This window comes from Gracilinanus agilis, chromosome 4 (assembly GCF_016433145.1).
Source record: "Gracilinanus agilis isolate LMUSP501 chromosome 4, AgileGrace, whole genome shotgun sequence".
Classification (NCBI taxonomy): Eukaryota; Metazoa; Chordata; class Mammalia; order Didelphimorphia; family Didelphidae; genus Gracilinanus; species Gracilinanus agilis.
This window is the reverse complement of record NC_058133.1, coordinates 140761101-140774411: the sequence shown is the minus strand read 5'-3', so window position 1 is coordinate 140774411 and position 13311 is coordinate 140761101. Positions and strand designations below refer to the sequence as shown.

Below are 13311 nucleotides of genomic sequence, written 5' to 3'. Positions count from 1 at the left end.
AGCCAGAGAAAATGTGCATAATGAAAAGAGTTTGTGTCTTGTTTGAGGAACATTAAGGAATCAGAGTGGTAGAGAATAATGTATAAGCCTGGAAAGGTGGGGGTAGAGTGCTAGGCTGTGGCAAGAAGATCCATCAGTAGGCTATTACAGCAGTCCAAATGTAAAATGAGGAGGGAATCAAAGGGATAGCAGTGCCAGAGAAGAGAGGAGTGTATTAGGAAGCTGTTACAAAGGTGAAGTCTATAGGCCCCAGCAACAGTTAGTTTAGATTAGGGAATGACACAATGAGAGACAATGAAGACTGAAGGATTTAGGTAACAAGACTGGGACACTGGAAGGATGGTAGTTCCCTCTAGGATAATAGGCAAGTTGTTGGGGGAGGGGGGTTGTTTAGGGAGAAAGATAAGTTCACTTTTGGATATGTTGAGTTTAAGATGTCTATTGGACATCTAATTTGAGATGTTTGAAAGGCAGTTGGAAATGTGAGACTGAAGGTCAACAGAAAGGTCAGGGTAGAATAGATAGATGTGAGAATCATCCTTTCCCAAGGAATATAGTTTAGAAAAATTGGGACATTTTCCTCCTAAAAGCTAAATAGTCTTATTAATACTTATTCTGATAACCTTGTCCTCATTAATAAAAATATAAATTCAAGATGAACTGGCAATTAAAAATAAAAATACAATTCAGTAAAAAGATGTGGAATTTATAAAACAAAAAATTGATGAGTAATTATTGACATTACAAAATAACTTAAGTACTTTTCTCTTAGGAAATCTAAATTTGTAATTACCCATTATTATGTACATGGCACTGTACAGAAAAGAATACAAATCAACTCAACATATATTTTACTGATAAAATTTGAGCTCTCTCAACTTTCCTACAGAATATCTAAAACAGTGTTGTTTAATCATCTCCTTCTATCTCATCTTAAAGATCACTGAATACCAAGCTAAGGAGTTTAGACTTGAGAAATGGCCCAAACTTATTTGTGTATAAAATTATTTTGGTAATATGGTGAAAGATGGATTAGATGGGCCATAGGGAGAACAATCAAAAAATCTGTTATAATCTAGGTGAGAGATAAGGACTTCTATTGTATGGCAACAACAGAGAAACAAAGGAGTATTTACTGCTAGAGCATCTTCAAGGCATTATGATTGGCAAGGGTAGGAAGAGAGAAAACAAGAGCAACAGGGATGAGGACATTTGGATATCATAGACATCCTAATCTGTCACAAAAATGTACGTGTCAAAGCATGCAGAAAGGTCAAAAAGGATTAGAATTAAGAATTGCCATTAGATTTTGGCAATTAAGAGATCACTATTAACTTTGACCAGAAGCCAGACTACAGTTAAGAACAGAGTAAAGTTGTGTAGCCACAAAAAGGATGGTGGGATGGCAGAACTGAGAATCAAGGTCCTTTTACAGTAAAATCAAATGAGAGGGACTCAAGGATGGGAGAGACATCAGAGGTTTGTAGGTAGCATAGAAGCAGTCAGGAGACAAAAAGTAATTGGAGATTATTAAGAGTGAGAATGCTGGAGAGGAAATCTATTGAAGATGATAGGATGGAATGAGATCTCATGTGCTTTAGGGGTTTGCCTTGAAAAGAAGGGTCACTTTTTCATGTGAAGCAGGGTAGGAGGAAGAGATAGTGGCACTGTTATAAGATGAGGAAATGAGAGAGTATAGAGCACTTGGGTAATCTCAATTTTTTCAATGAAATACAAAATGAAGTTCTCAACAGAGGAGTCCTCTGTGTTTTGAGGAGGGAGGGATGAAAAAGTTTGGGAAAGATACTTTAATGAATAGAATAGTGTAAGGGTCCAGTTGAAATTATTTAACATAAATTTATAGTGGACTCGGATCCATCTTTCACCATACTACCAAAATAGTTTTACACATAAATGTTTGTGTCATTTCTCAAGTCTAAACTCCTTAGCCTGGCATTCAATGATCTTTGAGATAAGATTAGATATTCTGTAAGGAAGCTGAGAGAGCAAATTTTATCAGTAAAATATATGCTGAGTTGACTTGTATTTTTTGTAAAATTTTCTCCAACTCCATTCAGCAAGAGGAGACTAGGCATAGAGACAGCATGGTCTGCATCATCCAAGTTTGGGGTGTAAGAGGGCATGTTTGGCAACAAAATAAGGAGGCAAGAAAGTAATTCAGTTCAGGTGGTTACGGGAATATTAATATATATGTTGAAGATCGCTAGTATGAAGGCAGGAGTTGGTAAGGAGAGAAAGACTGTGAGAATAAGGCACTGAACTCCCTGAGAAAGGAAGGAATGTCCTGAAGGTCCACAAATAACACCTATAAGAATCTTAACTGTGATAGCATAAAGTCTAGAAGGGGCAATGGAGAGGCAGGGACTAATTCCTTCCACGATAGGGGAAAGGGAGGAAAAAGGGGGAACACAGAGATATGGGAGGAATGAGGACTAACTAGTGCTGGAAAGTTTGATCACAGAGGCCATGTGCAAGATAGAGGGAGGCCAAACAAGGAGGGTCATATTAGGGCTGATGTAGGGAAGAAGGCAGAGGTCTAAGTAGACAGGCTGAATTTAGGGCACCATGGGAAGTCTCTGAGGGAAGGCCTGAAGGCCAGCCAGGACTGGCTCCCTATGAAACAATGTTCACTAAGAAGTTGCAGAGGCAAAAACAGAAACCACAAAAGCCTGGCTAAGACTGGATCAAGGCAAAACAAGCCTCCCTGGGAAATTCCAGAGGCAAAAACAAAGATTGCAGGCAGGAGTCTGAAGGATCAAAAAGAAACACACCTGGGGAAGGTCCAGACGCAAAAAACAAGGGGGCCTATTTCATGAAAGCCTTAACTATAAGCTTCACTTTACTCCCCACTTAATTGCTTTGTCCATCACCTTGGCCTTGCCTCTTTCCTCAAAGCAGTGTAACAGGAACAATAATCTATACTAGCACTATACCATCTGTTGAGCTTGACTTTAATTTTTTTTAAAAGGTTAGCTAAATTACTTCATGGCTGTCTATACCTGCATACCAATCCCCTTCAAATCCTAACCAGATCTCCCGAAAGTTTATATCTTGTAATCTGTGTACCATCAGGCAAAAAGAATTCTCAGAGGGAGAAAATCTTTCTATCAGTGCAGGCTGAGACTAGAAGCTAAGTGATGTGAATTCAGGTCTTCCTGGCCTCCAGGTTAGCACTGCACTCTATTCACTATGCCACTCTAGCTCTCAACAGTAACCATTTTAATAACTCATTTACAATAAAACTTATCAAATGACTAATACTGGGAGGAGAAGAGAAAAAATTAAAAAAGGAAAAAGAAGGATGTAACTTTTAATGGAGTGAGAAAAGACAGGACTTATCAGTTGATTAGATAAGAAATAGGAGTGGAGAAAAGGGGGAAATTCAAAAGGAGTGAACCTTAAAGAACACCTAAAATTAAAGGGAATCTATCAATCCTTTCCCCCATGAGTTCTTTTATTATTATTACAAGGTAATCTTAGAGTAGAACATAAGTCTATTTTCATATCTGGATTGATAGAAGTGGAAAGAGCATTAACTGGTGGATCTGGCTCTAAAATCATACCTGTGATGATTACTACTTGTGGAATGCTATGGGAGAGAAGAGAGAGGGAAGAAAGGAAAGAGAAGGAAGGAGCACAGGAAGAAGGGACAAAGGGACTATTCACCAAATACTGCATTCAACAACTGACTAGTTCTCTCCTTCACTGCCAAACTTGGCCATGCTCGTAACTCAATTTGCTGTGTGTCTAATCGAATTCCCCCATTTACATTAATGGAAATGCAATTAATCTGCTCCAGCACCAAAAAAACCAAGAAGGAAGTTGGCTTCAAGAAGGTCAGCTCAACCTCAAGAATCACCTTCAGCTCGAGTCATTGTCTTGACCTGCCTCTTAGAGGGAACTTGGGTGAGTGGATAGCTGGCTTTCCCTTTCTGTCTTCTTGAGAGTTTAGTTCCTGTTGAAGGTCAACAAGTCATGGCTGGGTGGAGCACCAGAGCAATATTTAGTTAGATAGGCTAATGTCTTCTCTACCCTTCTGTATTTCTCTGTTTTCATTCTTTCCACCTCTTTTGTAAATAAAAGCTATTAAAGTCATTTTTGACTTTGAGCAATAATACTTTGAATCAGCAACCACCACTATTATTTATAACCTTCATATATTTTAGCCAAACCATTAAAGTTTTATCCTTACAATATTCTCCAGCTTATCAAAGTGCTTTTGAATCATGGTATGCCAAGAAATGAACACAATACTCTAGATGAGGTCTGATAAAGGAAAAGAACAACGGGACTATCACCTTCCTATTCTCCCTAAGCCAGGGGTAGGCAACCTTTTTGGCTGTGAGAGCCACAAATGCCACATTTTTCAAATGTAATTTTGTGAGAGCCGTACAGTGCTCACAGTGTGTGCTTCTGTAACAGCACCTGAAAAAAAATTGACTTTATGGCTCCTGCAGAAAGAGCCATACCTGGCCCTCAAAAGAGCCAGATATGGCTCCAGAGCCATACGTGCTGACCCTTGCCCTAAGCTATGCTTCTCTTTTTTTTTTTTTTTTTAATTTTTTTTTTTTAAACCCTTAACTTCTGTGTATTGACTTATAGGTGGAAGAGTGGTAAGGGTAGGCAATGGGGGTCAAGTGACTTGCCCAGGGTCACATAGCTGGGAAGTGTCTGAGGCCAGATTTGAACCTAGGACCTTCTGTCTCTAGGCCTGGCTCTCAATCCACTGAGCTACCCAGCTGCCCCTCCAAGCTATGCTTCTCTTAATGGAGTTCATTAATTACCTTCTTAGGCTGCCACTTCATCCTATTGACCATTCTAAGTTGAAAGCTTTCCACTGAAATACCCAACTCTTTTTCAGATAAACTACAATCTAACAATGCCTCCCCCTGATCTTATATTTTATATTGAAGTTGATTTTGATAAACAAGTGTCAAGGCTTTACATGAATTTCATGCTGCTGAACACTCCAGCCTATCAATGTCTTTTTGCATCCAGTCTGTCATTCAGTGTGTTAGCTATTCCTCATAGCTTTATATCATCTGAAATTTTAATGAACATACTATCTATAGCCTCTTCAAAGTCACTGACAATAATCAATCAGCAAGTTCTTAATTAAAAAAATAAGACACACAAAAGAATGAAAAAATTCCTCCTTGAAAAAAAAAAGATTACATTCCAATAAGGAAGTCAACAAAAACATAACTATGAACAGAATAAACATAAGTATTCAAATAAATATATTCAAAAGTAAATGCAAAGTAGTTCAATACTCTCAAAATACTGTAAGAAAAAGCATTAGCAATTGAGCTGATCAGGAAAAGCTTCACACAGAAGGTAGTACCTGAACTACATCTTAAATGAAGATTCTTTGAGTTTTAGGTATGAAGACTATCCAGTGAAAATGCCAAGACGCGAGATAGGATGCCTTGTTTAAGATATATCAAGGATGCCAGATCACTGGATTATAGTATGGGAGGGGAAAGCACAAGAAGCCTGGAAAGGTAAGAAAGTTAAGAAAGGGCCAAATTATGGAGGGCTTTAAAAGCTAGGTAGAAATTTTCGTATTGATATCATTGACTGAATGGGGGAGGAAGGAGAATGACATGTTCAGATCTATGCTTTCGGGAAATTAAGTTTGACAACTGAATGGAAGATGAACTAAAGTATGGAAGAGACTTGCAGCAAGGAAACCAAATGGCAGACTATTATTGCAAGAGTCAAAGCATGAAGTGATGTGGCTCTGTATTAAGATGGTGGCAGTGTCAGGAGAAAAGGGAGGAGAGAAAATCTCAGCTCTTGGTAACCCGACTGCGTACTGGGAAGGAGGGGAGATGTGTGAGTAGTGGTTAAGAATAGCTAACATTTACATAGCACTTTAAGATTTATAAATGGCTTTATAAATTTATCTCACAGGGCCTGTTAGGTGCCTCAGTGTTTTAAGAGCCAGGCCCAGAGATGAGAGGTCCTGGATTCACATGTGTGGCCCTGAGCAAGTCACTCAATCCACACTGCCTAGCCTATACCACTCTTCTGCCTTGGAGTAAATAGACAGTATTGATTCTAAGATGGAAGGAAAAAATTTTCTAACAACAATCTTGCAAACAGGTGCTGTTATTATCCTTATTTTACAGATGAAGAAACTGATGAACAGAGGTTAAATGACTTGCCTAGGGTCACAATGCTAATAAGTGAGGCTGTGTTTAAACTCAGAACTTAGGGGCAGCTGGGTAGCTCAGTGGACTGAGAGTCAGGCCTAGAGACAGGAGGTCCTAGGTTCAAATCCAGCCTCAGACACTTCCCAGCTGTGTGACCCTGGGCAAGTCACTTGACCCCCATTGCCCACCCTTACCACTATTCCACCTAGGAACCAAAACACAGAAGTTAAGGGTTTAAAAAAATAAAAAATAAACTCAAGAACTTTTTGATTCCACGTGCAATGCTTTATCCACTGCCACACCTAGCTGCCTGTAAAGAGGATCCTTAGGTTTCAAGCCTGGGTGATTGGGAGGATGGTGGTATCCTTAACAGTTAATAAGGAGGTAGGAAGAAGAAAGGGTTTAGAGAAAAAGATTAATTCCATTTTGTACATGTAGAGTTTGTATTTTATTCTAGAAACAATAGAAAGCCAATGGAGTTGACTAAATAGGGAAATGACAGTCGGATGCAAACTTATGGTAAAACTTCTCTAGCAGCAGTGTACAAAATATGGAGACTGAAACAGAGATCAGGGAAGGAGACCAATTAGTAGCACAAAGCCAATCACAGATTTCTGGGTCCTTCACTGGAGACCTCCTCCCCCAATGGCCTAGAGCAGTGAGTAACAGAACTTTTTAGAGCCCAAGTGCCCAAACTGCAACCCTCACACAGCATGTGAACCCTGCCCCCTGACCCTAGACAGGAAGGGAAGAAGCACTCCTATTGGGGTGCTGTGAACAGGGGCAGGTGATGTGAGAAAATGTCCTCAGGAGTGTGTAGAAAGGGAGCAGTCCCTCCAGCATGCTCCAGCTTCCATGCCATAGGTTCACCAACACTTGCCTAGAACAATTACCTACTACTACTGAATTGCTAATAAAACCAATTCTGAAAAAATATTATATTGATTAATCCATATTTTTCTATATTCTAGAAAAGTATGATATACATGATCAAATATTATTAAATTATTAAATAATCCTGTCAAAGGAAATGAAAGCAAGATTTGTTCAGAAGGAAGCTATTTTGGCTCTTCATCATGACTTGGTAGGTGGTTGGTTCCACCAATCTTCTCTTTAATGTCCTATTCTAGAATTTTCCCAACAATCAATTAAAACTCAATACCAGTTTTCAGACTGACCTCTTCTCCCTCCTCTTTAAAAAAAAAATCATATTTGCCCTTTCCGAAATCTTGTGGCACTTCTGCTACTTTCCATAATCTTTTAAATATATCACACAGTTACCAAGTAATGCATCTTTTGGTTCTTTCAGTACTTGAATTTGCTATGGGCAGGAAAGACTACTGCAATAAGGCTCCCCAATTCATCTAATTTCCATACTTTTAATTTCTCCCCTCTCTAATCCATCCTTCTTACAGTTAACTTGATATTTCTAAATATCAAGGTGCTCACCAATTCCTCAAAAGACACAAACTTCTCTTTAAAGTATTTTAAAAAGGGGGCAGCTAGGTGGCTCAGTGGATTGAGAGTCAGGCCCAGAGACTGGAAGTCCTAGGTTCAAATCTGGCCTCAGACACTTCCTAGCTGTGTGACCCTGGGCAAGTCACTTAACCCCCATTGCCTAGCCCTTGCTACTCTTCTGCCTTAGAACCAATACACAGCATTGATTCTAAGATGAAAGGTAAGGGTTTAAAAAAAATAAAGTATTTTAAAAGTTCTTCATAATTTGGCTCCTATATGGCTTTTATTCAATCAACAAGAATTTAAATGTTTATTATGTATACATATGTGCCAGGCACTACTCTTAAGAGCTAGTGATACAAAGAAAGATAAAAATAAAGTTCCAATTCCCAAGAAACTCACATTGTAATTAGGAGTCAACATCAATCATGTACATACAAGATAATACACAATATTAATGGAAGGGAAAGGGATTAGACATAGTAGGGGGTTATCAGGCAAAGGTCTCCTGCAAAAGGTGGGTTACTTAAGTTGAGTCTTAAGAAGCCAGGAGTCAGAGAGAAGGAGAAGGCATTCTAAGCTTGAAGAATAATAAAGGCTTTTAGACAGGATAAGGCAGTGTTGTATGTGAACAATATAGCAAGCATGCTAATATTTCTGGATAATGAGTCTATGAAGGGGAATAAAGTATTTAAAAAGGTAGAAAGGTAAGGAAATTATAAAGAACTTTTTATTCCAAACCAAGGACTTTATATTTAGCCCTCCAAGTAACAAGAATCAACTGGAGTTATACTGAATAGTCAAATGGCATGACCAGACTTTCAAAATATCCCTTAGGCAGCTGAGAGGAAAATGAACTGAAGTGGGGAGCCTATGAAGTAGAGACTAACCAGCAGGCTACTAAGATAATCCAGATAGTTAAAAAGGACACAGGACTGTGTGGCTAGAGAGAAGGGGCCCAAATTAAGAGATGTTATGACTGTCAATAAAATACTAGGCTTGTAGAGTGAAGCAGTGAGGTAAGTGCAATCAAGAATGTATTAGAGAGAACCTCAATAATAAAAGGAAAAGTTGAGAAGAGAATGGAGGAGAGGATGAGGTTTTTTGAGACATATTGATTCGTGACACCTATTCATCTAATTTGTATACATTTGATTTGTTTAAAAGGCAGTTGGTGATGAGGGACTAGAGGGCCTAGAGCTCAGGTAATCAGTAGCAAATTAAACTAGGATATATAGCTTTGGGAATCATCTGCAAAGAAGGTAATTTTTAACCCAAAGGAGCAGCATGATAACCCAGAGAAAAAGGAGAAGACTCAGAGTTTGAAGGGACATTCAAGTTTGTGGGCATGTTATAAAGACACAACAAAAGAGACTGATTACAAAAATGTTAAGATAGTAGAATCAGGAGAGAGTTGTGTCAGAAAAACCTTGAGAAGACAGTATCCAGAAAGACACTAATTGATAGTGATAGAGGCTGCAGAAAGGTGATCAAGAAATTTGAGGACTGAGAAACAGCTATATTTCCATACTTAACTACATAGACTTACTTGATGTTCCTTATAAAGGCCCATTCCATATTTACCCAGTATCTACAGTGCTTGAAATGTTCTCCTCACTTTTGTCTTCTAGAATACCTAGTTCTTTCCTTATTCTACACCAAGTATTCCAAATTACAACCTAATTCCCAAAAAAATTATTTTTTATTTTCTTATGGATTCGTATGTATTATTTCCTACTCTATCATCAGTATAAAATAAAATTTTAAAAGGCAGGTGCTGATTCTCTTTGTATTTACAGTGCCTAGTATAGGACCTTACAAATAGCTTATCAAATGATTACTTAATTGAAAATTTTGTGTAATTTTTAATCCCCACTTAATAACTTAATTCCTTACTCCAAGCCCAGAAATTTATCATGATCTTTTAAATTGATTATTTTTACACTGGGAAATTTGGTAAGTATCCTACATACTAAGCTAGAATATTTTCCAGTAATTTTAAACTTCACTTTTTATAGGGAACATAACCTTCAAAGACCTACTAGGAGGCTAATAGCACTTTACAATGGTAAGTATAGGGTACATGTGATTCATTTATATTTAGGTCAAGGAAAGAGTATAAAAATTTAAATCCATCTTCAAAAATGTAAGGAGAGATGCAAGTTCACAGAAGAGTAAATTAAAGCATTTTAGTTAGTGGTAGAATTAAGTCAAGATTAGCCTATTGTCCCCCTCTACAATAATTCAACTTTCCCCTGTCTATCTAACTTTTCTATTTCCAATTAGGCACCTCGGTAATTAACTGCTCAAGCAGCAGTTAAGTGACAAAAGGCAGATCTTTGCTTGCCTTCTCTTAAGGAATGCTTTATTTCCTAGTCTTTCCTAGCCAAGTGGATGCTAAAATACTATCCTTCTAAAAAATGGCATGGTATTGATACTATGAAACAAGTAAGATAATGTAAACCGAAGCTCTGCTATAAACTTTATATAACTATAAACTATTTATTAACATTTAGCTTTCAATTTTGATTGTCTTCATTGGTGTTATCTAATACCTCCTCAGTATCCTCTGGCCATGGAGCCCATCCCTCAGATGGACTTCTAGGAATTCCTCTGTGATTCACCTCAATTTAATGATGGCACTCAGGAAATTCTCATCATTTTCCACCTGGCTACCATCAAACTCCAAAAATTCAGTCATTCTGCTAGTTGAAATCAACTCAGGAAATTCACACTTCCTCAGATCATTTCCTATCCTGCAAGCAGCATGATTTCATCATTCTTTCACCCCATCCACAGCAGAGTAACCTCATCCCCCCCATTTCTGTTGGGTTTTTTTAAACATGTCTCCCCAGTAAACTGTTAACTCTTTGAGGGCAGGGCTGTCATGCCTTTCTTCTCATCCACAATGCTTGGCACAAAATCGGCACTTGACCAACTGCTTCTTCTAGTCCTGTTTTTGGTTTCAATTTGATAAGATAGTGAAAGTTTCACATGAGTTAGAGCTAGCAGGGACCTTAAGAGTCTTAGTTCATCTCATATTACAAGTGAAAAATATGCCCACAGAGAAGAAGCAATTTGCCCATGGACACACAGGCATAGCTTGGACTTTGGCCCAAATCTTTTGGTTCCAATAAGCTTAAGCACAAGTCTCCAAGCATGAGGCCAAGCTCTACTTTGTAAAGCATGACTATATTCATTATTCAAGTTTCTATTAGGTTAAGGATGGGGAAGTGAAGTTAAAACGTGCCTATTATGTGTAAAAAAATTTACAAATATTATCTCATTTGATCCTCTCAAATATCTACCTGTATGGTAGATATTATTACTTCCCATTTTGAGTTGAGGAAATTGAAGGAGAAAGAGGATAGGTGATTCACTCAGGGTTTAACAGCTAAGTAAATGGCGAATTTGTACTCAGGTTCCTGACCATCAGTCATCAGTCTATCCAGTGCCCAGTTGCCTGTTGACTAATGCCAACCAAAAGAAATTGGCACTGGTAGGCCTGTTAGACAGCAAACCTTAATTAAGTCCCTACTATGTGGAAAGCATAGTGCTAGGATCCAGGGATTCGAAGGGAAAATGAAACCAATCGAGTCCCTGGGCTCTAGGAGTTGGCAGCCTTTTAACTAGCCTATCTCCACAAAAGCAAAACACAGAGAAGGAACCCTAAAGACCACGTGTCTCCGCTGGAAAGTACTTGACCTAGACTTTTTCCTCGCAGGGTATGGACTCTTTCCTGGGTTTCCACAATATTTCGATAAACTACACTTAGTAGTTTCCTTTGAAAGTTGCGTTCTTTATTTTGTGCTCCTGAAAGCATTATTAGGAGAAAAGAACCCCAAGGTTGTTCACCAGACTACGCAAGGGACCCAACATCGCACAAAAAGAGGTAATTTATAATAGAGTACTCCAAAAGTCATTCGGAAAACGAAACGCAAAGGAAACGTGCTATTCTCGGGATTTTATTATTCCAATTCACATTCCAGCAATACATTTTTCCCCCTTTGAGCCAAAGAGTAGCGCAGACGCCAGGAGCGGCTTCCTAAAAGACTGCGGGGGGGAGGGGGGACCTTCGGAGGGCCCCAGGGCCTATGCCAGGGCGAGCCCACAACCTTAACGCCGCTGGATCCGGGCCGCGCCCCGTCCTGCACCCACGAGAGCCCTCTGTTCCGCCTGTCCCCAGGCCCGTTGCCTCCTTGCTGGGCCCTAGGCCCCCAGCCCTCGGCTCCCGCGCCCTTTCTCCCGCCATTTCTTCCCGCATACCGGCGAGGAGGGGCTGGAGCCGCGCATCCGAGGGCCGTTTGTGGGCCTGCGGGGGGTAGGGTGGCCAGGACCCCAGACTCCTTCCTGCCTCCCTTCCACAGTCCCGACCCACGCTCTCACCTGGCAGCGGCAGACGATGTCGGCGTCCTGCGCCAACAGATCCACCACCTTCCCCTTGCCCTCGTCGCCCCACTGCGCGCCCAGCACCACCGTCACTCGGTTCCCTCCTGGCCGAGTCAGGGAACTGCTGCACTCTCCGTTGGGCACCGAGGCCACGGCGAGGCCAGTCTCGGCGAGCGACATGGCTGTCGCAACTGGACACGCAGGGGAAGGGACAAACGGTAAGCAAGCGCGGTTCCAAAGCGGACACCGCCACACATGCGGAGCGGAAAAGAAGCCCAAGGATGGTCCCCGCCCCTCGGCCGGGGCAGCCACCACCCTGCGGCCCGGCCCCGCCCTTCTTCCCTCCTCCTCCCCCTCAACGGGGAGCCATGACTGGCCCACGCTGGACGGCCAGCAACTTGAGGCGGGGGAAGGGGCGGTGGCAACCCCCGCCTCCACCCGGGATGCGGCGCCCTGCCCCGCCTCGCGCTCCAAGGATTGTGAGATCGAAGAGGCGCAGGGGCGGAGCATGGAACACACTCCGAGATCCTCGCTCCTCCCTCTTTTCCTCCTCCTCCCAGCGCCCGCCCCTGAGACCGCGCCCGGCTTTGCAGACTGGAGAGGTGAGTGAGGAAGGCCCCAACGCCCAGACCACTCCCGGCATGCAATGCAAACTGGTCGCATGATCCATCCAATTGCCGTCAGGCGCTCTGTGAAGTAGTGCATCCTGGGAACTGTAGTGTCTTCTGTTTGCAGGTGTCACCATAGAGACCTTACTCAGAAGCTGCCAGAGGTTTTCAGACTTCTGTTTCCCTGACGCTTCAATTTTGTTTTCTTGCGCCTAGAAACAAGTTCAATAACAAAGAAGGTTCGGCTTCTGCTTTCTGCGATTTCTGTCCAGTTGTGTTAATCTAAAATTAGAAACAAGTAACAAACAGATTTCTGAAGGAATAAAAGATTAAACATTTTAGCAGAGGGAGAAGGGGTAGGAGAGAGTTTAATAACCCCAATATAGAGTGAATTGGAATAATAACATTTTATAAGGGAGAGGAAGACTTCAGGATTTCTTTAAAAGCTCTATTTTATAGCTGAGAATACAAACCCAGGGAAGTTAAAAGAGGTGACTAGATAGCTCAGTTGATTGAGAACCAGGCCCAGAGATGGGAGGTCCTGGCTTCAATTTGATCTCAGACACTTCCTAGCTGTGTGAGCCTAAACAAGCCACTTAATTCCCATTGCCTAGCCCTTACCACTCTTCTGCAGTAGGCAGAAAGTAAGTGTGAGGAGCAGGAACCTATAAGATGGT

The 13311-nt window shown here is 40.9% G+C and overlaps 1 protein-coding gene across 2 annotated transcripts in view; it reads right to left on the bottom strand.

Annotated features, from left to right (window-relative positions):
• ADSS2 (adenylosuccinate synthase 2) overlaps positions 1-12257 on the bottom strand; it is a 51622-nt gene extending 39365 nt beyond the window's left edge. Inside the window, exon 1 of one of the 2 annotated variants that reach the window (XM_044677210.1) lies at positions 12024-12257. In XM_044677210.1, the coding sequence (XP_044533145.1) occupies positions 12024-12206 (183 nt within the window). In that variant the 5' untranslated portion in view covers positions 12207-12257. The remainder of the gene's footprint in view (positions 1-12023) is intronic. The other variant, XM_044677209.1, reaches the window with a different exon arrangement.
• Positions 12258-13311: the final 1054 nt, after the last annotated feature.